The 23,662-nt window shown below is 49.0% G+C and overlaps 1 protein-coding gene across 1 annotated transcript in view; it reads left to right on the top strand.

Moving 5' to 3' along the window:
- LOC132360212 (uncharacterized) overlaps positions 1–23,662 on the top strand; it is a 91,018-nt gene that overhangs the window by 33,675 nt on the left and 33,681 nt on the right. The window contains 1 exon segment of the mRNA XM_059915256.1: positions 18,088–18,114. Coding sequence (XP_059771239.1) covers positions 18,088–18,114 — 27 coding nt within the window.

Below are 23,662 nucleotides of genomic sequence, written 5' to 3'. Positions count from 1 at the left end.
CCTACTACCGTGATACTACGGTGGATACCACAGTGACAGACGGGGCAGCAAAAACCTGCTGGTCGGGACAGCCGGGCCTCAAGGCCCACGGGTCACAGCCCAGACCTTCGGTGTCCAGGGCCACTCCTGGCTGGCTCGGCCCACGGGCTTGTGTCCAGGCACGGCAGCCGGAGGCTTCAAAGGGCTCTAGGCAACCACACTGACCCGCAGAGCCACAAGCCCAGAGCCCAGCCAGCTGGCAGAAACCCCCTGGCTATCAACACCCGCACCCAAAGGAACCAGGAAGGACAGAGCCCACACCGGGCAAACCATCAGGTCAAGTTCCCAGTGGGCAGGACCCCTAGATACCCTCCTGACTCTGCTGGGAGCTCGGAGAAGCTGACGGAAGTGGGCGCTGGAGCTGGGCCTGTACTCAGTTGCATAGGAGCTCGCCAGTGAGCGAGATGGGTGGGGTTCACGGCAGGTGGGAGCACCTCACAGCCTGCTGCCAGTCCCGAGGCAGCTGGGTCCATTTCCTGGCCCGGCCCAAGGTGGGTCCAGGGGCCTCTCCCTGGGAGCGGGGCTGTGCAGGCTCCTAGCGTAGCCGAGTGTCTCCAGAGATCATGGCCAGGAGGTGCGCTGCACCAGAAGCCTGCCCAGAGTGAGCAGCCTCTGGGGAAAGCCCCTCGGAGGAGCCGGCCCACCTACGTTTCCCTCTGAGCCCACAGCATGGCTGTCCGCCTGCCCGCCCCCCACCCAGGCCCTGCCAAGGTGCTTAAGCTGGGCTGGCCTCCCCACCTGCCAGGTTCCTGGTGAGGACACTGTCCAGGGCCGCCCCTGCTCTGGGCCTCTGCTGCGCTTCCTGAGGTCCCCCGGCCCATCCTCTGCAGGCTCTACGTCCAGGCTTCCCTTCCCAGGGACTTTGTCCCCAGTACGGGGCCTCCAGCCTGCCCTGCTGGGCAGACCTTCCTGGGAGGGCGGCTGCAGGGATTTTTGCCACCGTGGGGGTGTGTCTCCGTGTCCCCTACGTGACTTACAGACGTGGCAGCGAAGCTGGAGCCCAAACCCTCCAGAAGGGCAGCCTGAGTCAGGCCATGTCACAGGCCCAGCCTGCTGGCCCTCAGGTGGCAGCAGGGGCACTAGGGACTGTCCCTCCCCCAGTGCCTATCTAGAGCCACGACCTTCCCCCTACTGCCCAGCCCCAAGGCCTCCCTCTGCCCAGGCTGGGGGCACCCTGCTCCCCTGCCCACTGCCCCACCTCTGCTCCTCCGATCCAGACAGCTCCCCCCGAGCTCTCCCCAGCTAGATGGCCACCCAAGCCCTGAGCCCCACCGTGAGCCCCTCCAACCCACCCCAGGCTCCCACAGGCAGAAGGGTTCTCACTGGCCAGCCCGAGGCCCTGGGCAGCAAAACCTGCACCTCCATGTCCAGCTGCCCCAGCTCCCTCCTGATGTCCACCTTGAGCCCACGCAGGCGTCCTGAGCGTCACCTCTGCCCTCCCAGCCCACCCCAGGGGGCTGCAGGCTGCAGCCTCCAATGCCCACCCCAGTAACAGGGCACACGTCCGGTCCCAGGGCAGCTCCTGGCTCCTCTGATGCCCTGGTGGCCTCTGGTGTGTCCAGACGCCTGGACCCCCCCTGTCCTGAGGAAGGTCCTCCCACTGGCCTCCGGGCCTCAGGCCCTGGTCGTTGTCACAGCCAGCTGGTTGCCACCCCCAGCACCACCCACGCACTCGGGGTGCCCCCCCACCCCACCCCAGGCCTGGCAGCTTGCCCCTTTGCGTCTGGGGCCCTGAAGGCCACTGACCTCCGGCCTCTGACCCTGGAGGGATGGCATCCCTCAAGCTGGAGGCCTGTGCTCCACAGGGGACCCCAGGACTGAAGTCACACAGGCTGTGGACAGGCGTGGCCATCGTGGCCTGAGGGGCAGTGCCGTGGCCCGGTCGGAGGAAACCAGGAGGGTGCGGCCGGGGTACCCACAGGCAAAGGTTGAGGGGCCAGTGCCCGTGAGCCAGCACAGAGCTGGGGTTCGGACCTCCCAGGGAGCCAGCTCAGGGGGTAGCCCGGCACCGTCCGCAGTGAGAAACTGAGGCAGGGCCAGGCCTACCCAGCCAGCGAGGAAGGAGGCTGGCAGCCCGGGCAGGCAGGTGGGGGCCGGGGCCCTGGCGGGACGGGTGGGCTGCTGTGTGCGTCCCGCCCCAGGGCCGGGTCCCAGCCTCCTCTTCCTCCCCCTCCGCCCATCTGCCTGCTCCTCCTTCCCTCCAGATGCACCCAGGCGCCCTCCGTGGGGAGGGGACGTCACGGAGGATATGGTAGGAGGGTCCCTCGGGGTGAGACTGCAGCGCTGGGAGCCACTGCGGCTGGCGCCTCGGGGAGCTGAGGCCCGGCGGGGACCGTGCCGGCCCCCTCCCCGCCGACCCCAGGGCGCCTTCCTGCCGCCAAGGCCCAGCTCCCCTCACCCAGCACCTGGCAGGGCGGGTGTGGGCAGAGTGGAGTGGCCGGGGCCGCCGGGGCGGGTAGGGGAGCCCAGTGGCAGGTGCTCCCCCGACCCAGGAGCAGGCTCGGGGTGGGGGGGAGACGCGCGGAACTCTCTCACGGCGGGAGCAACCCCACAGTGTGCCAGGCCAGACCCGGAAGCCCCACGTCAGCCCTCTGCCCCCCTGCCCTCAGGACCCCTCCCTCGGCCGGCGTGGTGACCGGCCAGCTGGGCGGCACACCCCTGGCTTCAGGTCGGACCCCACGCCCCAAGGAGGCTCAGGCAGACGCTCGGGTCCAGGATGGCCACGCCTTGCACCTGAAGGGGGGACGTCCCGTGGCCACAGGCGGGGCTGGGGACAGGGGCATCTGCCTCAGAGCCCGCCCCCCCTGGGCTCGTCCCGACGTGGACCAGGCTGAAAGCACCCAGGGACTCCACGGGACACCACCCTGCAGCAAACGATACCGGCGGGGCACTGAGCGCCCCACAGCCAGGGGGTTTCTGCTCCTGTCTGTGCCACGGTGGTATAGCAGTAGCTGGTACCACGGCGACACTCTCAGGGCCAGAAACCCCCGCCCCCAAGTGGCCCATTAGCAAGGAGCCTGCCCTCTGGATGTGGGGCACAGCCCTGCCCCCCGGCCAGCAGACACCCACACACCCTCACCCTGCAATCGCGGGGGGCAGCAACAGCCTGAGGAAGGGTCCTGGGCCCAGAGGCGGGCTGCCCGAGATGAGACGCGGCCGGCGGGTCCCCCAGCAGCTTCCCGCCGCGGGGCCCCTGGCGGAACGGAGCTTGCGCAGGCCTGACGACACCGTGAGAGAAGCTGTGGCCAAACTGGCCCCCAGGCCTCCGGGGACCCAGCCCCGGGCCAGAGGTCAGGGGGCGGAGCGCAGCCGGCCAGGCGCTGTCCTCGGGCCCTGGGGCGACCGCAGCACGTGCCCCCCAGTGCCCCGTTTCGTGGTGAGGTCGGGGAGCTGGGCTAGTCCATGGGGTCCAGGCCCCGTCCCCGCCCTCCCTCCCGCTGTGGCTCCGGAGCCCCTGGCCAGAGCTGCCGAGTGTCACATCCTGCCACCACTGACCCCTCACAGACACCCCAGGAGACCCAGAGCCGGACTGGCCCCATGCGTCCACCAGGACCACAGCCCTCCCACGCTCTGCCCGCTGCCCGGGGCCGGCAGGGGCGCAGGCTCACGGGGAGGAGACTTGGAGGACACCACCGTGGGCTGGAGCCCAGCCAGCACTCAGGCCCCTTTTCAGAAAGTGGTCCCGGGAAGACCACCCCAGACAGAGACCGTCCCGCCCCCGGGCCTCCCCTGGGTGGGGACCTTCCTCCAGGCGGCGTCCTCCACAGAAGCCCCACGACACGGCCCCTCCCAGGTCCTCACGGGCCTCTGTCCCAGCTCTGGGGACTCAGCCATGCCAGGCAGCGGGGGTACCCCAGCCCACAGCGGGACCCCCAGAAGCCTGAGCCCACCGTGGGTCAGGGCAGGGTGGACCCTACATTCACAGGTGTGCCCACCTACCTGCGCCCCCCATCACCCCCGGGCCTGTCTCCAGGAGGGTCTGGAGCCCCCCTCATGGTGGGTCTGAGCGCGGCACTCACCGAGCTCCCCTCCTAGGCAGAGGCCGCGAGCCGGGCCCCGACGGCCAGCGCTGGTCACCGGTGGGAGGGCAGCCTGTCCCCTGTGCGGCAGCCCACGGCCACCCGGCTGCCCGACACGCAGGAAGCAGATAAGCTCCAGGCCAGCTCAGGTGTCTGACCACAGAGCCCTTTCCCGCCCCCCGCTTCCTGCCCTGCCGCACCCGCGATACACACAGACCTGGGAGGTTCTCAGATAGTTTCAACATAGAGCTGGGATTGCCCTGCGTAGATTGCCCTGTTTTCCTTCACTCATTCATTTATTCATCATCCCAGGGTGCAGTCTGCGCACTGGTGCAGCACAAGACCATGAGCGGAGGTGCAGGGCATGGCTTGGAGTGTGGGTCTCCCTGCCTGATCTGGTCTGGGGTCAGTCAGGGTGACTTCCTGGGGGAGGCGGCACTTTTAGCTACAGTTGGAGAGAAGGAGTATCTAGGACTTGGTGACAGGACAGAGGGATGCACAAGGACACGCCAGAGCTCTGCCTGCACAGACGGGCCCTGGGGAGGACGAGGAAACTCAACTGGCAGCGCCAGAGTTTCACAGCTCCAAGACCCTACGCTCAGCCAGAAAGAGCCCCCAGCAGGGCAGGGGCTCCTCAGACCCGAACAAGCCAGTGCTCCTGACCCTGGGCGGTGGAAAGGGCCCGAGGGAGGACTGGGACCGCAGGGGGGACGCCTAAGCTTCCCCACACCCTCTCCGGGTCCCTAAGATCCGCACCGGAAAGATTGAATGCACCAGGATCACCCAGAATCTCGTTGAAATGCAAAAACGGATACAGCATTCGGGCGGGGGCAGCCCGGGCGACCCTGAGCCGCTGGTCCACAGTGAAGGGGACTCCAGAGAGCCCTGGACGCACCTGGACAAGGACACACTGCTTGGACAGCGAGCGTGCCAGGAAGGCGGCTGTGGAGGGCACCATTCCCCACCCGCCCCAGCCAGCCGCCGGGAGGTCCCCGCCGCCCCCGGAAGACGCGGCCCCCACCCAGACTTCACACCCCACAGCCAAGCCCCGAAAGCTCCCTCCCTGGCCACGCAACCATTCGCCTGGAGCCGCACGCCGACCTCCCAGAAGTCCAGGCAGTGACCCCCACCCGGAGGAGCCAGGGCACTCGGCTGCCCCTTCCCTCCTGTCCAAGAGCCCCACCCTCCCTGGAAGCCACGGCCTCAGAGCGACACTCACAGTCACTCTCACACGCACATGCACGTGCACGCACTCACACACGTGCACGCACACACGCTCACACGCACATGCCAGTCGCCCGCCCCCTCCCTGGGCCCTGGAGGGTTGCTGCTCTGCTCTCCTCTCCGTCTGTCACCCGCGTGCATGCCCTCAGGTCCTGGCCCCGTCTCACCAGCCCTGTCCTCCTCTCCCTCCGGCCTGCCCCAGGCCAACCTCTGGACCCCTCAGCACCCACCGCTCTGTCCCCAGAATCGCTGTTTGCATCATCCGACCCTCGCCCGCCCACTCCCCTCTCCCCAGCTCCCTCCCTACAGCACCCGTGACCCTCAGCCCTTCACCTTTACCCTCGCCACCCCTCGCGTCCTCACTGTTCTCTCCCTGAACCCCCTCCACTGCTGCTCCCCTCCCTACACCGGTCCTGGGGTCTCCCTGCCCAGCAAGGCCAACGCTACTCTCCACTCCCCCCCACTCAGCGTGGTCCACACCAGGGGTCCTCACTCCACCTACAGCTCCTGCCCCATCTGTCTCTGGGGCAGACTCTCCTAGTGCCCACCCGATACCCATCCTCCCCTCGTCCTTCCCAACGCAGCCCAGACTCCTTGGCAGCTAAGGGCAGCCACATGACCCCCGTCTTGATAGTGAGATGCAACTGGGGCCCAAGGGTAGGGCTTCCAGAGTGTGGTTTGCTGTCTGCTCGTCCTGGGATGCAGATGCAGTGTCTGGAGATGAGCAGCCCCTTTGCCCACCAACTAAAGACAGCAGACCTAAAATATAGACACAACCTTGGTCCACGATGGTGTTTTGAGATTCCTCTGTTGTCACACAGGAGGAATAAGCTCTATCTGGGTTCGCCAGAGTAGCAGGGTTCCTGCTTTGCCGACCCCGAATGAATCCCACTGAAGAGCTTCCCAGCCACCATCCCCACAGCAATTATACTTTACGTCCTATCCACCCTCCCCAGTCCCAGGCGGCTGTGCCTGTTCGCCCGGCCTAGGCCCTCTTCTAGTTGACCAGAATAATAGAAAAAGTTTCCCCACCCCTACCACCTCAGCCACCAACCTGCTTGCGCGTGTGCGGGGCCCCAGGGAGGTCGCCCTTGCAGGCAGCCAACAAGGTCACAGCCACACCAGGCAAAAGATAACGTGATTCCGTAAGAGAGAGTACAGTAAGTCCCCTACGTACGAACCTTCAAGCTGTGATCTTTCAAAGGCGGGAATGTGCGTTCTCATGTCCCATCACGTAAGTTAGTTCACGAGACTGGCATACGATGTCACGTGCGTGCACCCTCTAGAAGTGGTTGTGCTTCTGTGTACTTTACTGTACAGCACTGTATAGAGTACAGTAGTACAGTATCTTTATTTCAAGCCCAGGATGTCTGGAAGCAAGCGTAAAGGCAGCGGTGATGTAGCCAATTGTGTTAGTTGGGTACCAAGGCTAACTTTGTTGGACTTACAAACAAATTGGACTTACAAATGTGCTCTCAGAACGGAACTCGTTCATATGTAGGGGACTTACTGTCCTTGGGGATGCACACACCTATCACCGTAACACAGAAACAAGGGTGGGCATCTATTTGAACTTATAGATTATGTGGTGTTTGTTTCTTTTTTGTTAAATGAATGTTATTACTTAATCAAAACACTAGGACTAGTGCCAATTAGTGGTAATAGCAGGACTAATTAAACAAATGGTATGTATAAAAAAATAACAGTATTTTTATCACGTCTCTTGCGACCTCTGATGTACCAGTTTATTGTAACGGTTTTTTTTTAACTCTCTAGAGCTTTATTTACATTTTGCAGGCTATATTAGTGTATGTTCTTAAGATACCTAAACGCAAGACTTTTTCAAAGGAGAAAGTAAATACGATAGGGTTAATTAGACGGATATTATGTACATTTAATAAAAATAACAAAGACGTGTCTCTGTCCCACGCTGACAATTTCACCCTCTCTGTTTCCTTTTCCCACAACATTTCTGTGCTGCCAGCCCCAGGGGACCCCCTTCTCTCTCTGCAGCACTAAGACTGCGGGTGGGCAGCCATCAGACTCACGACGACTTGATCCTCCGCTGGTACACAGCTCAGTTGCCCCGATGCCCAGGGCGTCCAGTGTGCTGACGACGTCTAGCCTCCTGGCCAAAGCGTCTGAGTGCGCAGCCCTCAGGTCCCGACTGACTGGCATGGCAGGCCCTTGGAGCTGCAGAAGTGGTTTCCAGCTCTTTGTGTCCAAGGCTAGCATTGGTGCCGACTGCCCATCGGCCAGGTCCTTTGCATTTATAAACGCTTCGTGTTGGCTCCCTCTGTCTGCATGCCCACGGGGCATCTTCCCGAATTAGACCCCTAGAGTTTCTCAGAACAAATGGGTCTAAAGCACAGAGGTCCCTTGAACCTCTGAAGTCCAAGTTGGATCCCAAATAAGTCATGGTTTTGGTAAAAGATTCTGGGACGTTCAAGTACGTGAGCTGCAGACAATTGACCCCTCCTGCTTCCTGCTCGGTCCCGGCCTCCATGGCGTCTGCTCTCTGACCCCATCCCCCGTGGCAGGTGCCCTCTGTCCCCTCTACTCCCTCTCTCGTCCCCGATGCTGACCAGGCCATGCCTAGGACAGCACGTGCCCTCTTTCCTCTCTGCAGGCATCCCTGGTCCTCTGGCTCTAATGCCATTTACAGGCTGATGAGTCCCAAGGAGAGAGCTCCAGCCCCGAGCCTGGTGGACTGGACACCACACACCTGCCCCTGTGCTCCCGGCAGAGCTCGCCATTCCCGCTGCCGGCCGCCTGCTGAGGACCCGCACGGCCGTCTGCAAACAGCCTGCCTGCCCACCCCACGCCTCCCCTGCACCCAGCTCCTCGCGACAGCACAATGGGCCTTCCAAATCACTCACCTGGTCCCCGGCCTCGGGTCCCTGCAGCGCCTGCTTTCTCAGAGAAAACCCCACAGACCCTCCTAAGGCCCATCACGTGTCCTGCCCACACCGGCCACACTGCTCTCACCTCTCCCAGAAAAGATCCTCCCGGGAGTGTGACACTGGACACTGGTCACACCACCTGCCAATTGCAGGGAGAGACAGCCAGGAATCCACAACCAGTATTCTGAGATGCAGCTCAAAACAACGTTTCAGAAATTGCTTAAAATCCCCAGGAAAAAAAACAACCAGAGCAACCAATGTCCAACGTCCAATCCTAACCAAATCCTAAACCAGAGCAACAACCAATGTCCAATCCTAAACAAATGAATTTTACTGGAGTTACTTGACTTCAAAATAAGCAAAGCAAGCACCTACACAGAATCAGACCATGTGTAAGAGGGGAATATTCTGGCTCCACTTCTTTTAAAAAAGAAGTTTATCAATGCCTATAAAACCCTGTTGGAGAGAAAATATAATCCAAGACATTTACGCCCAAAAAACTAGCAACTAGCATTCAAATATATTTTCCACAGGCATGAACTTGGGAGATTGTCCCCTTCCCAACTGAATAAACTATATATATGTTTAGTTATAATAAAATATAATTTTATCTTCAATAGTCTATATTGTACATATCGAATATATATGAATACGTGTATATATACACATACATTCAATATTCAGTATGTATAATGTAGACTATTGAAAAATAAAATTATTTATTTGAATAAAGACAAACATTATCCAACCAAGGCAAAAATGGAAAGACTCTGACACAAAAGAAATAACCATTTCAAGTACAACTTAAGAGCCGGCACTGTGGTGTAGGGAAGGGAGAGGGACGCTCGCGGCCTGGGCACATGAACCTGCCGCCTCCACGCACGGCAGCCGGGTCTGGGTGAGCAGGCGCGTTATAGCCTCTAGAGCAAGTGCTCACAACAGCACAGAAGGAGCAAAGCCAGCGGGAAAGGGGAAGAGAGGCCCAGATGTGGGGAGAGCTTGATAAGGCCTCTCGACAGTGGTGCAGACAGAGCCCGGGGGCCACGGCCATCCCCAGGACCACGGCATCCGAGCCTGAAGGAGCAGCAGGGTGTCCTGGGCTGGGTTCCCCAGAGCCCCCCACTCCTTGCCAGGGAGTGAGGCCAGAATGCGGGACCAGCCTGGCCTTGAGGTCCACACCCCAGCCATGAGCAGCCTGTGCTCGGCATGGCACCTCCGGCTGCCAAGCAGGCCAGAGAAGGTGAGGAGGTGGGCTGAGTCACAGAAACCCCTGGGGGGGTTCGAGACCTCCTCCAGGCCCACCTCCCCACACAGCAGTTTCCCCTTTTGTTCTCAGAATTTGTGCAAAAGCAAAATGTAGAATTTTTTAATGGAAACATGCATTTTTTATGAAATTAGGAAAGCTGATATAACCCACAGAATCCAAAATGTATATTAAGGAGCAAATATCACCTGACACCTGTCAGAATGGCTATCATCAAAAAAGACCACAAATAACAAGCGTTGGCAAGGGCGCGGAGAAAAGGGAGCCCTCGCGCACTGTCGGTGGGAATGTAAACTGGTGCAGCCACTGTAGAAAACAGTATGGACGTTCCTCGAAAAACTAAAAATAGAACTACCATATGACCCAGCAACCCCATTTCTGGGTATTCATACAAAGAAAACAAAACTAACTTGAAAAGAGATCTGCACCCCAGTGTTCACAGCAGCACTATTCACAATAGCCAAGATATGGAAACAACCTAAATGTCCTAAATCAACCTAAATCAACACATGAATGGATAAAGAAGATGTGGTACATGTATATACAGTGAAATATTACTCAGCCATAAAAACAACCCTTATCTTTTGTGACAGCATGGATGGACCTAGAGGGTTTTATGTGAAGTGAAATAAGTCAGAGAGAGAAAGACAAATACCACATGATCTCACTTATATGTGGAATCTAAAAAACACAAATGAACAAACATAATAAAAATGAAAGAGACTCAGATACAGAGAACAAAAAGGTGGTTGCCAGAGGGAAGGGGAGTGGGGAGGGGGCCAAACAGGTGAAGGGGAGTTAGAGGTACAGACCTCCAGTTACACAATAAATAAGTCAGCACAAGGAATATGGGCAGTAGTATTGCAACAACTTTGTGCAGGGGCACGTGGTTAGTAGTCTGCCAGTGGGGATCACGATCGTCCTTAATGGACACGAACGTCGAGTTGCTCTGTGGTGCACCTGGAACTAACACAATGCTGCACATCAACTACATTTCAATAAATAAATAAATGGGCCAAAAGCAGCTGACATCCGGCAGAGGCCACACGGGAGGAAGTACAGTGCTTCACAGGAGTCGCCGTTCCGGGTGGATCTTCTCCAGCTCCCGCGTCCCACCCAGTATGTGGATGGAACCAAGCGAGTGGATTCCTTGGAAGACCAAGCAGAGAGAGGCTTTATAGCTGGCAGCCAAGCAAGGAGACAGGAGGCAATGTGTTCAGCTCTGTCTCCTATCACTTGTGAGAAGTGGGGAGGGGGAGGGAAGGCGCTCGAAACAACTGGTGGAAAGTAAAAGTCAGTTTCGCGGGTTCTCTGCACAGGTGTGGCCGCACTTCACACTCTCTGTGGGTCGCAGGTGCAATCTGGGGGTTGCGTGTGCAACCATGTGTCACGCGTGGTGGGTTTTTGGCCTGCGATGTCCAAAGTTCACCATCAGTCACCCTAGCCCCTCAGGATGCTCCGTCCGAGGGGCTGTCAGCAGATTTCCAGATCTGCGGTTTGCTTTCCCCCATGTTCTGCAAACCAAGCTTGGAGGTCTCCCTTAATCACTGTGTTTCTACCTAAGGACCTTGAGTGTTTAAGGCACAGGGTGTGGTTTTGAAACTGAGTCGCCCTAAAACCGATTAACCTCTCTATCCAAAATATCATTCCCTTTCTTGTCCAACACCTGCTCCCCTCAAGACTGATGAGTATCCAGAAAAAGCGGGATTAAAACCAAGCAGGATCCTGTGGGGCATTCTGGGATCCAAAACCCTTTCTGCGCCCCCATTTCTGGTTTGTAGGGAAAAGGCTTCAGACTCCTACACCTTCCCTGAGCTCCAAAAGGTAGATTCAATTACTAACCAGGGAAGTAAGAGAATGATGCAGGAACAAAGGAGGAGCAGGCAGGAAGCAACAGGGTCCTGGCTCCTCCTCCAGGGACACACAGAACAATACACCCTTGAGCTCTTCTGCAGGAACTAAGCCCCCCCCCCCCCCCAGGTGGAGGACGGTAACTCCACGCTGAGCACAGACTCTGGATCACCAGCCCGTTCCCTCACCACCAACCAATCAGAAGAAAGCCACACAGCCTGCAGCCCTCCCCTAAATTTTGCCTATAAAAATGCTTCCCTGAGAACCACCGGGGAATTCGGGCTTTCTGAGCTCGAGCCACCTCGTCTCCGTGCAGGGCCTGCAATAAACCTTTCTCTGCTCCAGACTCCAGTGTTTCAGTTTGCTTGGTCTCGCTGTGCTTTGGGCACACGAACTTGGGTTCGACGACAGTTTCAGGGCTAGTATTACCTTACTTCAGGATGGAGAGAATTGGAAAGAATTAATTTAGGCAGCGTTCAAAACGACCAAATCATCCATAAGAGAGAAGACTGGCTGGTCCTGGATTTCTCAGCAGCCACATTCAGCACCATTGAGCCATGAACAGCACCTGAATGATACTCGGGGAGGGGGCATCTAGGAGTTTATATATACTGGTCTGTCCTCCAAGCATAAAGGCCCCTGAAGATGTGGACACAACCCACAACACATCCATCAGCAGATGAATGGTACAGAAACAGTGGCACGTGTGTGCAATAGAATACTATTCAGCTGCAAGAAAGAAGGAAATCCTGCCATTTGTGACAACATGGATGGACCTTGCAGGCATTATGCTGAGTGAGACAAGTCAGACAGAGAAAGACAAATACTGTATGATCTCACCAATATGTGGAATCTTAAAAAACCAAATTTGTAAAAACAGAGAGTAGAAAGGTGGTTGCCAGGGACTGGGGGGTAGGAGAAATGGGGAGACGTTACTTAAGGTACAAACTTTCAACCAGTAGGTGAATAAATCCAGGAGATATAATACGCAACGTAGAGATTATAGGCAACAATGATGTGTTATAGTTTTGAGAGTTTCTAAGAGACTGGATCTTAATTGTTCCCAACACAAAAAATAGCAATGAAAATTGTCGAGGAAAAATTAATTAGCCAATCTAAGAAAGAAGTGGAAATTTTTATTCGAGCCAAATTCGAGGATTATAACCTGGGAAGAGCAACTTAGAAAGCTCTGAGAACTGTTCTGCCCATTAGAAGTCAAGGCACAGTTGTACAAATTTTTTGAGACAGAAGGCTGTATGTCAAATGACGTATTATTGACAGTTTACAAAATCCAGATCTAAGCGTCATCCTGGTGAGTCATGTGACCCCTTACAAGATCAAGAAGGAACGTTACCATTTGAGGAGTTGTCTTGTTGATACTGGGAGGAAGTTCCTCTTTATGGTTGAGCAGGTATTCCTGCTGATGGGGGAGGGGGAGGTCTGGTCGGTGCCTAATGCAGACACACAATGCACGGTGCGGGGAGTGAGGAGGCCAAAGGGCAGAGAAGAGGTTTTATGTTCAAATTTTTCTTGTCTTGCCATAAAATATGAATTTTATTTCACATAATTATGTGAGGTGATAGAGGTGTTAGCTAAGACTATGGTGGGCCTCATTTTGCAAATATGTAAATGTCTCGAATCCACACGTGTGCTCCTTAAACTTTCCACAGTGTTGTAAGTCAGTTACATCTCAGTAGGTTTCCATGACCCCTACATGGTGCAGCCACCAGTGGAAAAACTTCAGCCACCGAAGAAGCCCGGAGAAGCTGGGGCCAAAGAACCTGCAGCGGGTACTCAGTGCAGTTTAACTCTGAAGTAGAGCAAAAAGGAAATGGTATAAAGCTCTGACAAGGCAGAGGGTTCACAACCGTCAAGAACTGGGAGAAGGGAAAGGAACTTGGGCGTTAGAGGTCTTGTGAATTGTTGCCTCACTGCTAAGAGCTGGGCATCAAACATCAGTAAAGCCAAACCAGGGGCTAGCAGCCAAGCATGTGAGGCAGTGTAAACACATGCTGAGAACGTGGCCTCGCGGACTGGACCCACATGGTGGGAGGGATGGGGGAAAGGGAAGAAGAGGAGCCCGTCCACTCACGTTTCACACGTGCTGGGCACAGACCCACGTGTGCCATCTGAGGAAGCAGCACAGAGAACACCAGGGAAGGCGACCGCTGCACACACAAAGCAGCAAAGAAAGACAACTTGAAGGGCACAGCTGCTTTGGGAAATTTACAAAGAGAAAGCATGGGGACTTCCCTGGTGGTCCAGTGGTAGAGAAGCCACCTAACAGTGCAGGGGATGAGGGTTCAATCCCTGGTCAGGGAACTAAGATCCCACAAGCCGTGGGGCAACGGGGCCCATGTGCCACAACTACTGAGCTCGTGCGCCTCAACTACAGCCCACGTGCCACAACTACAGAGCCCGTGTGCCACAACTAGAGAAGAGAAAACCCGCAAGCCACAACTAGAGAGAAGCCCGCACACTGCAACGAAAGATCCCATATGCCTCAACAAAGATCCTGGGTGCCGCAACTAAGACCCAATGCAGCCAGAAATACATAAAATAAATAAATAATAAATAAATCTTTAAAAAATACAAATAGAAAGCATGGCATAAAATGGTAAAACAGGATTGACACCAAACATATCCTTCTGTCTTATCAGTACATGTGAGTGGTCCTAACACGCCTATGAAAAGGAAGAGACTTTCAAACTGGACCACCAAACAAAACCCAACTCTGATAGCACATGAGCATGCCACAAAAAATGAGAAAAGTAGGAAGACTTGAGTAAATGAATGCCAGGAAACTTCGGCTGTTTTCTCTGTGATAAAATGGGAAGCTCCACGTCCTGGGCAGGTGACGCTCCTTGGATCACCTCCTGCCCCTCAGGAGAGGAAGTCTGTCCACAGAACCCCCGCTTTTGTACCAGGTCTTTTGCTTCCGCTTTTAATTCCACAAGATTCTAGAAAGCAGGACACTGTTATCTGTCTTTTTAAAAATATATAGTTGATTTACAACGTTGTGTTAATTTCTGCTGAACAACAAAGTGATTCAGTTATACATAGATATACATTCTTCACATTCTTTTCCAGTATGGTTTATCACAGGATACTGAATATAGTTCCCTGTGCTCTACAGTAGGACCTTGTTGTTTATCCATTCTATTTATACTGGTTTGCATCTGCAAATCCCAAACTCCCACTCCATCCCTCCCCCACCTGCCCTGCCCCTTGGCAACCACAAGTCCTTCTTTATGTCTGTGAGTCTGTTTCTGTTTTGTAGATAAGTTCATTTGTGTCATATTTTAGATTCCACATATAAGTAATATTGTATGGTATTTGTCTTTCTCTTTCTGACTTATTTCACTTAGTATGATAATCTCTTAGTCCATCCATGTAGCTGCAAATGGCATTATTTCATTCTTTTTGATGGCTGAGTAATATTCCAGCATATATGTGTACTACATCTTCTTTATCCATTCATCTCTCAATGGACATTTAGGTTGCTTCCATGTCTTGGCTATTGTGAATAGTGCTGCTATGAACATAGGGGTGCATGTACCTTTTGGACTATAGTTTTGTCTGGATATATTCCCAGGAGTGGGATTGCTGGATAATATGGTAACTCTATTTTAGGTTTTTTGAGGAACATCTATACTGTTTTCCATAGTGGCTGCACCAACTTACATTCCCACCAACAGTGTAGGAGGGTTCCCTTTTCTCCACACCCTCTCCAGCATTTGCTATTTGTAAACTTTTTAATGATGGCCATTCAGACTGGTATGAGGTAGGACCTCATTGTAGTTTTGATTTGCATTTCCCTAATAATTACCGATGTTGAGCATCTTTTCATGTGCCTGTTGGCCATCTGTATATCTTCTTTGGAGAAATGTCTGTTTAGGCCTTCTACCCATTTTTTGATTCTGTTCTTTATTTTTTTGGTTGTTGAATTGTATGGGCTGTTTCTACATTTTGGAAATTAAGCCCTTGTCAATCATATCATTTGCAAATATTTTCTCCCAGTCTGTATGTTGTCTTTTCATTTTGTTTATGGTTTCCTTTGCTGTGCAAAAGCTTGTAAGTTTGATTAGGCTCCATTTGTTTATTTTTGCTTTTATTTCTCTTATCTTGGGAGACTGACCTAAGAAAACATTTGTACAATTTATGTCAGAGAATGTTTTGCCTGTGTTCTCTTCTAGGAGTTTTATGGTATCATGTCTTATGTTTAAGTCTTTAAATCACTTTAAGTTTATCTTTGTGTATGGTGTAAGGGTGTATTCTAACTTCATTGATTTACATGCAGCTGTCCAGCTTTCACAGCACCACTTGCTGAAGAGACTGTCTTTTTTCCAATTGTATATTCTTGCCTCCTTTGTCGAATTGACCATAGGTGTGTGAGTTTATTTCTGGGCTCTTTATCCTGTTACTTTGATCCATATGTTTATTTTTGTGCCAATACCATGCTGTTTTGATTACTGTAGCTTTGTAATATTGTCTGAAGTCTGGAAGGGTTATGCCTCCTGCTTTGCTCTTTTTCCTCAGGATTGATTCGGCAATTTTGGGTCTTTTATGCTTCCATATAAATTTTACAATTGTTTGTTCTAGTTCTGTGAAAAATGTCATGGGTAATTTGATAGGGATCCCATTAAATCTGTAGATTGCTTTGGTTAGTATGGCCATTTTAACAATATTAATTCTTCAAATACAAGAAATGGGATAACTTTCCATTTCTTTGACTCATCTTAATTTCCTTTATTAATGTTTTATAGTTCTCAGCATATAAGTCTTTCACCTCCTTGATCAGATTTATTCCTAAGTATTTTATTTTTTTGGATGTGATTTTTAAAGGTATTGGGTTTTTTTACATTCCCTTTCTGATATTTCATTGTTAGCATAAAGAAATGCAGGCAACTTCTATGTTAATCTTGTATCCTGCTACTTTGCTGATTTCGTTATGAGTTCTAGTAGTTTTTGTGTGGAGTCTTTAGGGTTTTCTATATATAATATTATGTCATCTGCATATAATGACAATTTTTCCTCTTCCCTTCCAAATTTGGATACATTTTATTGATATTTCTTATTTGATTGCTGTGGCTAGAACTTCCAATACTATGTTGAAGAGAAGTGGTGAGAGTGCGCACCCTTGTCTCATTCCATATTTTAGTGGGAAAGCTTTTAGCTTTTCACCGTTGAGTATTATATTGGCTGTGGGTTTGTCATAGATAGCTTTTATTATGTTGAGATATGTTCCCTCTATACCCACTTCTGTAAAATTGTCATGAATGGATGTTGAATTTTATCAAATACATTTTCTGTATCTATTGAGATGATCATGTGGTTTTGTCATTTCTTTTGTTGATGTGGTGTATTACGTTAATTGATTTGTGTATGTTGAGCCATTCTTGTGAACTTGGGATGAATCCCACTTGGTTGTGGTGTATGATCTTTTTAATGTGTTGCTGGATTTGGTTTGCCAATATTTTGTTGAGAATTTTTGCATCCTTATTCATCAAAGATATTGGCCTGTAATTTTCTTTTTATGTAGTATCTTCATGTGGTTTTGGTATCAATGACTTTGGGAGTGGTCCCTCCTATTCAATCTTTTGGAAGAGATTGAGAAGAATTGGTATAAGTTCTCCTTTGTGTGTTTGGTAGAATTCACCTGTGAAGCCATCTGGTCTTGGACTTTTGTTTATAGGGAGTTGGTTTTTTTTTTTTAATTAGCAGTTCTATTTCAAATCTAGCAATTGGTGTGTTCAAATTATCTATTTCTTCTTGATTCAGTTTTGGTAGGCCATATGTTTCTAGAAAATCGTCCATTTTTTCTAGGTTGTCCAATTTCTTGGCATATAATTTTTCATAGTATTCTCTTCTGTTTTTTTGTATTTCTGCAGTATCAGTTGTGATTTCTCCTCTTTCATTCCTTTTTTTTTAACATCTATATTGGAGTATAATTTCTTTACATTTTTATGTTAGTTTCTGCTGTATAACAAAGTGAATCAGCTATACGTACACATATATCCCCATATCCCCTCCCTCTTGCCTCTCCCTCCCACCCTCCCTATCCCACCTCTATAGGTGGTTGCAAAGCACCAAGCTGATCCCCCTGTGCTATGTAGCTACTTCCCACTAGCTATCTATTTTACATTTGGTAGTCTATATATGTCATTGCCACTCTCTCACTTTGCCTCAGCTTACCCTTCCCACTACGCATGTCCTCAAGTCGATTCTCTACATCTGCGTCTTTATTCCTGTCCTTCCCCTAGGTTCTTCAGAAACTTTTTTTTTTTTTAGATTCCATACATATGTGTTAGCATACGATATTTGTTTTTCTCTTTCTGATTTACTTCACTCTGTATGACAGACTCTAGGTCCATCCACACCACTACAAATAACTCAATTTCATTTATTTTTATGGCTGAGTAATATTCCACTGTATATATGTGCCACATCTTCTTTATCCATTCATCTGTCAATGGACACATAGGTTGCTTCCATGTCCTGGCTATTGTAAATAGAACTGCAATGAACATTGTGGTACATGACTCTATTTGAATGATGGTTTTCTCAGGGTATATGCCCAGTAGTGGGATTGCTGGGTCATATGGTAGTTCTATTTTTAGTTTTCAAAGGAACCTCCATAGTGTTCTCCATAGTGGCTGTATCAGTTTACATTCCCACCAACAGTGCAAGAGGGTTCCCTTTTCTCCACACCCTCTCCAGCATTTATTGTTTGTAGATTTTTTGATGATGACCCTTCTGACTGGTGTGAGGTGATACCTCATTGTAGTTTTGATTTGCATTTCTCTAATGATTAGTGATGTTGAGCATTCTTTCATGTGTTTGTTGGCAATCTGTATATCTTCTTTGGAGAAATGTCTATTAAGGTCTTCTGCCCATTTTTGGATTGGGTTGGGTTTTTTTTGATACTGAGCCGCATGAGCTGCTTGTAAATTTTGGAGATTAATCCTGTGTCAGTTGCTTCATATGCAAATATTTTCTCCCATTCTGAGTGTTGCCTTTTCGTCTTGTTTATGGTTTCCTTTGCTGTGAAAAAGCTTTTAAGTTTCATTAGGTCCCATTTGTTTATTTTTGGTTTTATTTCCATTTCTCTAGTAAGGGGGTCAAAAAGGATCTTGCTGTGATTTATGTCATAGAGTGTTCTGCTTATGTTTTCCTCTAAGAGTTTTATAGTGTCTGGCCTTACGTTTAGGTCTTTAATCCATTTTGAGTGTGTTTTTGAGTATGGTGTTAGGGAGGGTTCTAATTTCATTCTTTCATATGTAGCTGTCCAGTTTTCCCAGCACCACTTACTGAAGAGGCTGTCTTTTCTCCATTGTATATTCTTGCTTCCTTTATCAAAGATAAGGTGACCATACGTGTGTGGGTTTATCTCTGGGCTTTCTACTGTGTTCTATTGATCTATATTTCTGATTTTGTGCCAGTACCATACTGTCTTGATTACTGTAGCTTTGTAGTATAGTCTGAGGTCAGGGAGCCTGATTCCTCCAGCTCCGTTTTTCTTTCTTAAAATTGCTTTAGCTATTTGGGGTCTTTTGTGTTTCCATACAAATTGTGAAAGTTTTTGTTCTAGTTCTGTGAAAAATACCAGTGGTAGTTTGATAGGGATTGCATTGAATCTGTAGATTGCTTTTGGTAGTACAGTCATTTTCACAATGTTGATTCTTCCAATCCAAGAACATGGTATATCTCTCCATCTGTTTCTACCATTTTTAATTTCTTTCATCGGTGCCTTATAGTTTTCTGCATACAGGTCTTTTGTCTCCTTAGATAGGTTTATTCCTAGGTATTTTATTCTTTTTGTTGCAATGATAAATGGGAGTGTTTCCTTAATTTCTCTTTCAGATTTTTCATCATTAGTGTTAGGAATGCAAGAGATTTCTGTGCATTAATTTTGTATCCTGCTACTTTGCCAAATTCATTGATTAGCTCTAGTAGTTTTCTGGTGTCATCTTTAGGATTCTCTATGTATAGTATCATGTCATCTGCGAATAGTGACAATTTTACTTCTTCTTTTCTGATTCGGATTCCTTCTATTTCTTTTTCGTCTCTGATTGCTGTGGTTAAAACTTCCAAAACTATGTTGAATAATAGTGGTAAGAGTGGACAACCTTGTCTTGTTCCTGATCTTAGAGGAAATGGTTTCAGTTTTTCACCATTGAGAACGATGTTGGCTGTGGGTTTGTCACATATGGCCTTTATTATGTTGAGGTAAGTTCTCTCCTTGCCTACTTTGTGGAGAGTTTTTATCATAAATGGGTGTTGAATTTTGTCAAAAGCTTTTTCTGCATCTATAGACATTATCATATGGGTTTTATCCTTCAGTTTGTTAATATGGTGTATCACATTGATTGATTTGCATATATTGAAGAATCCTTGCATTCTTGGGATTAACCCCACTTGATCATGGTGTATGATCCTTCTAATGTGCTGCTCAATTCTGTTTGCTAGTGTTTTGTTGAGGATATTTGCATCTATGTTCATCAGTGATATTGGCCTGTAGTTTTCTTTCTTTGTAACATCTTTGTCTGGTTATGGTATCAGGGTGATGGTGGCCTCGTGGAATGAGTTTGGGAGTGTTCTTCCCTCTGCTCTATTTTGGAAGAGTTTAAGAAGGATAGGTGTTAGCTCTTCTCTAAATGTTTGATAGAATTCGCCTGTGAAGCCATCTGGTCCTGGACTTTTGTTTGTTGGAAGATTTTTAATGACAGTTTTAATTTCAGTGCTTATGATTGGTCTGTTTATATTTTCTACTTCTTCCTGGTTCAGTCCCGGAAGGTTGTGCATTTCTAAGAATTTGTCCATTTCTTCCAGGTTGTCCATTTTATTGGCATATAGTTGCTTGTAGTAATCTCTCATGATTCTTTGTATTTCTGCAGTGTCAGTTGTTACTCCTTTTTCATTTCTAATTCTGTCTTCTCCCTTTTTTTCTTGATGAGTCTGGCTAATGTTTTACCACTTTTGTTTATCTTCTCAAAGAACCAGCTTTTAGTTTTATTGATCTTTGCTATCATTTCCTTCATTTCTTTTTCATTTATTTCTGATCTGATCTTTATGATCTCTTTCCTTCTGCTAACTTTGGGGGTTTTGTTCTTCTTTCTCTAATTGCTTTAGATGTAAATTTAGGTTGTTTATTTGAGATTTTTCTTGTTTCTTGAGGTAGGATTGTATTGCTATAAACTTCCTTCTTAGAACTGCTTTTGCTGCATCCCATAGGTTTTGGGCCATAGTGTTTTCTTTGTCATTAGTTTCTAGGTATTTTTTGATTTCCTCTTTGATTTCCTCAGTGATCTCTTCGTTATTTAGTAGCGTATTGTTTAGCCTCCATGTGTTTGTATTTCTTACAGATTTTTTCCTGTAATTGATATCTAGTCTCATAGCGTTGTGGTTGGAAAAGATACTTGATACAATTTCAGTTTTCTTAAATTTACCAAGGCTTGATTTGTGACCCAAGATATGATCTATCCTGGAGAATGTTCCATGAGCACTTGAGACAAAAGTGTATTCTGTTGTTTCTGGATGGAATGTCCTATAAACATCAGTTAAGTCCATCTTGTTTAATGTATCATTTAAAGCTTGTGTTTCCTTATTATTTTCATTTGGTTGATCTGTCCATTGGCGAAAGTGGGGTGTTAAAGTCCCCTACTATTACTTTGTTACTATTGATTTTCCCTTTTGTGACTGTTAGCATTTGCCTTATGTATTGAGCGGCTCCTATGTTGGGTGCATAAATATTTACAAGTGTTATATCTCCTTGGATTGCTTCCTTGATCATTATGTAATAATGATCTTTGTCTCTTGTAATAGTCTTTGTTTTAAAGTCTATTTTGTCTGATATGAGAATTGCTATTCCAGCTCTCTTTTGATTTCCATTTGCATGGAATATCTTTTTCCATCCCCTCACTTTCAGTCTGTATGTGTCCCTAGGTCTGAAGTGGGTCTCTTGTAGACAGCATATATATGGGTCTTGTTTTTGTATCCATTCAGCCAGTTTATGCCTTTTGGTTGGAGCATTTAATCCATTTACATTTAAGGTAATTATCGATAGGTATGTTCCTATTACCATTTTCTCAATTATTTTGGGTTTGTTACTGTAGGTCTTTTCCTTCTCTTGTGTTTCCTGCCTAGAGAAGTTCCTTTACTGTTTGTTGTAAAGCTGGTTTCATGGTGCTGAATTCTCTTAGCTTTTGCTTGTCTGTAAAGGTTTAATTTCTCCGTTGAATCTGAATGAGACCTTGCTGGATAGAGTAATCTTGGTTGTAGGTTTTTCCCTTTCATCACTTTAAATATGTCCTGCCACTCCCTTTTGTCTTGCAGAGTTTCTGCTGAAAGATCCGCTGTTAACCTTATGGGGGATTCCCTTGTACGTTATTTGTTGCTTTTCCCTTGCTGCTTTTAATATTTTTTCTTTGTATTTAATTTTTGATAGTTTGATTAATATGTGTCTTGGCATGTTTCTCCTTGGATTTATCCTGTATGGGACTCTCTGCGCTTCCTGGACTTGATTGACTATTTCCTTTCCCATTTCAGGGAAGTTTTCAAATATAATCTCTTCAAATATTTTCTCAGTCACTTTCTTTTTCTCTTCTTCTGCTGGGACCCCTATAATTAGAATGTTGGTGCGTTTAATGTTGTCCCAGAGGTCTCTGTGACTGTCCTCAATTCTTTTCATTCTTTTTTCTTTATTCTGCTCTGCGGTAGTTATTTCCACTATTTTATCTTCCAGGTCACTTATCCATTCTTCTATCTCAGTTATTCTGCTATTGATTCTTTCTAGAGAATTTTTAATTTCATTTATTATGTTGTTCATCATTGTTTGTTTGCTCTTTAGTTCTCCTACCTCCTTGTTAAACCTTTCATGTATTTTCTCCGTTCTATTTCCAGATTTTGGATCATCCTTACTATCATTACTCTGAATTCTTTTTCAGGTAGACTGCCTATTTCCTCTTCACTTGTTTGGCCTAGTGGGTTTTTGCCTTGCTCCTTCATCTGCTGCATATTTCTCTGTCTTCTCATTTTGCTTAACTTACTGTGTTTGGGGGTCTCCTTTTCACAGGCTGCAGGTTTGTAGTTTCCGTTGTTTTTGGTGTCTCTCCACAGTGGCTAAGTTTGGTTCAGTGGGTTGTGTAGGCTTTTTGGTGGAGGGGACTGGTGCCTGTGTTCTGGTGGATGAGGCTGGATCTTGCCTTTCTGGTGGGCAGGACCATGTCCGGTGGCGTGTTTGGAGTATCTGTGAACTTAGTATGATTTTAGGCATTCTCTCTGCTAAGGGGTGGGGTTGTGTTCATGTCTTGCTAGTTGTTTGCCATGGGGTGTCCTGCAGTGGAGATTGCTGGTCGTTCAGTGGAGCTGGGTCTTAGCATTGAGATGGAGATCTCTGGGAGAGCTCTCGCCAATTGATATTATGTGGGGCTGGGAGGTCTCGTGGTCCAGTGTCTTGAACTCGGCTCTCCCACCTCAGGGGTTCAGGCCTGACACCTGGCTGGAGAACCAAGACCCTGTCAGCCACATGGCTCAGAAGAAAAGGGAGAAAAATAAATAAATAAATAAATAAAATAAAATAAAATAAAGTTATTAAAAATCAAAATAATTATTAAAATAAAAAAATTTTTAAAGTAATAAAAGAAATTTTTTAAAAAAGAAGAGAGCAAGCAAACCAACAAACAAATCCACCAATGATGACAAACACTAAAACTAAACTAAGATAAACATATAAATGGGAAACAAGTCAGTCGCATACAGCAAACCCCAAGTCTACAGTTGCTCCCAAAGTCCACATCTCAATTTTGGGATGATTCGTTGTCTATTCAGGTATTCCACAGATGCAGGGTGCATCAAGTTGATTGTGGAGATTTAATCTGCTGCTCCTGAGGCTGCTGGGAGAGATTTCCCTTTCTCTTCTTTGTTAGCGCAGCTCCTGGGGTTCAGCTTTGGTTTTGGCCCCACCTCTGCATGTAGGTTGCCTGAGGGTGTCTGTTCCCCCCTCAGGGTGGGGTTAAAAGAGAAGCTGATTAGGGGGCTCTGGCTCACTCAGGCCGGGGGGAGGGAAGGGTACGGAATGCAGGATGAGCCTGCAGCGGCAGAGGCCAGCATGACATTACACCAGCCTGATGCACACCGTGTGTTCTCCCGGGGAAGTTGTCCCTGGATCATGGGACCCTGACAGTGGTGGGCTGCACAGGCTTCCAGGAGGCGAGGTGTGGATAGTAACCTGTGCTTACACACAGGCTTCCTGGTGGCTGCAGCAGCAGCCTTAGCGTTTCGTACCCATCTCTGGGGTCCGTACTGATAGCCGTGGCTCGTGCCCGTCTCTGGAGCTCGTTTAGGTGGTGCTCTGAATCCCC

This window comes from Balaenoptera ricei, chromosome 2, assembly GCF_028023285.1.
Source record: "Balaenoptera ricei isolate mBalRic1 chromosome 2, mBalRic1.hap2, whole genome shotgun sequence".
Taxonomy (NCBI): Eukaryota; Metazoa; Chordata; class Mammalia; order Artiodactyla; family Balaenopteridae; genus Balaenoptera; species Balaenoptera ricei.
This window is presented reverse-complemented; position numbering and strand designations above follow the sequence as displayed.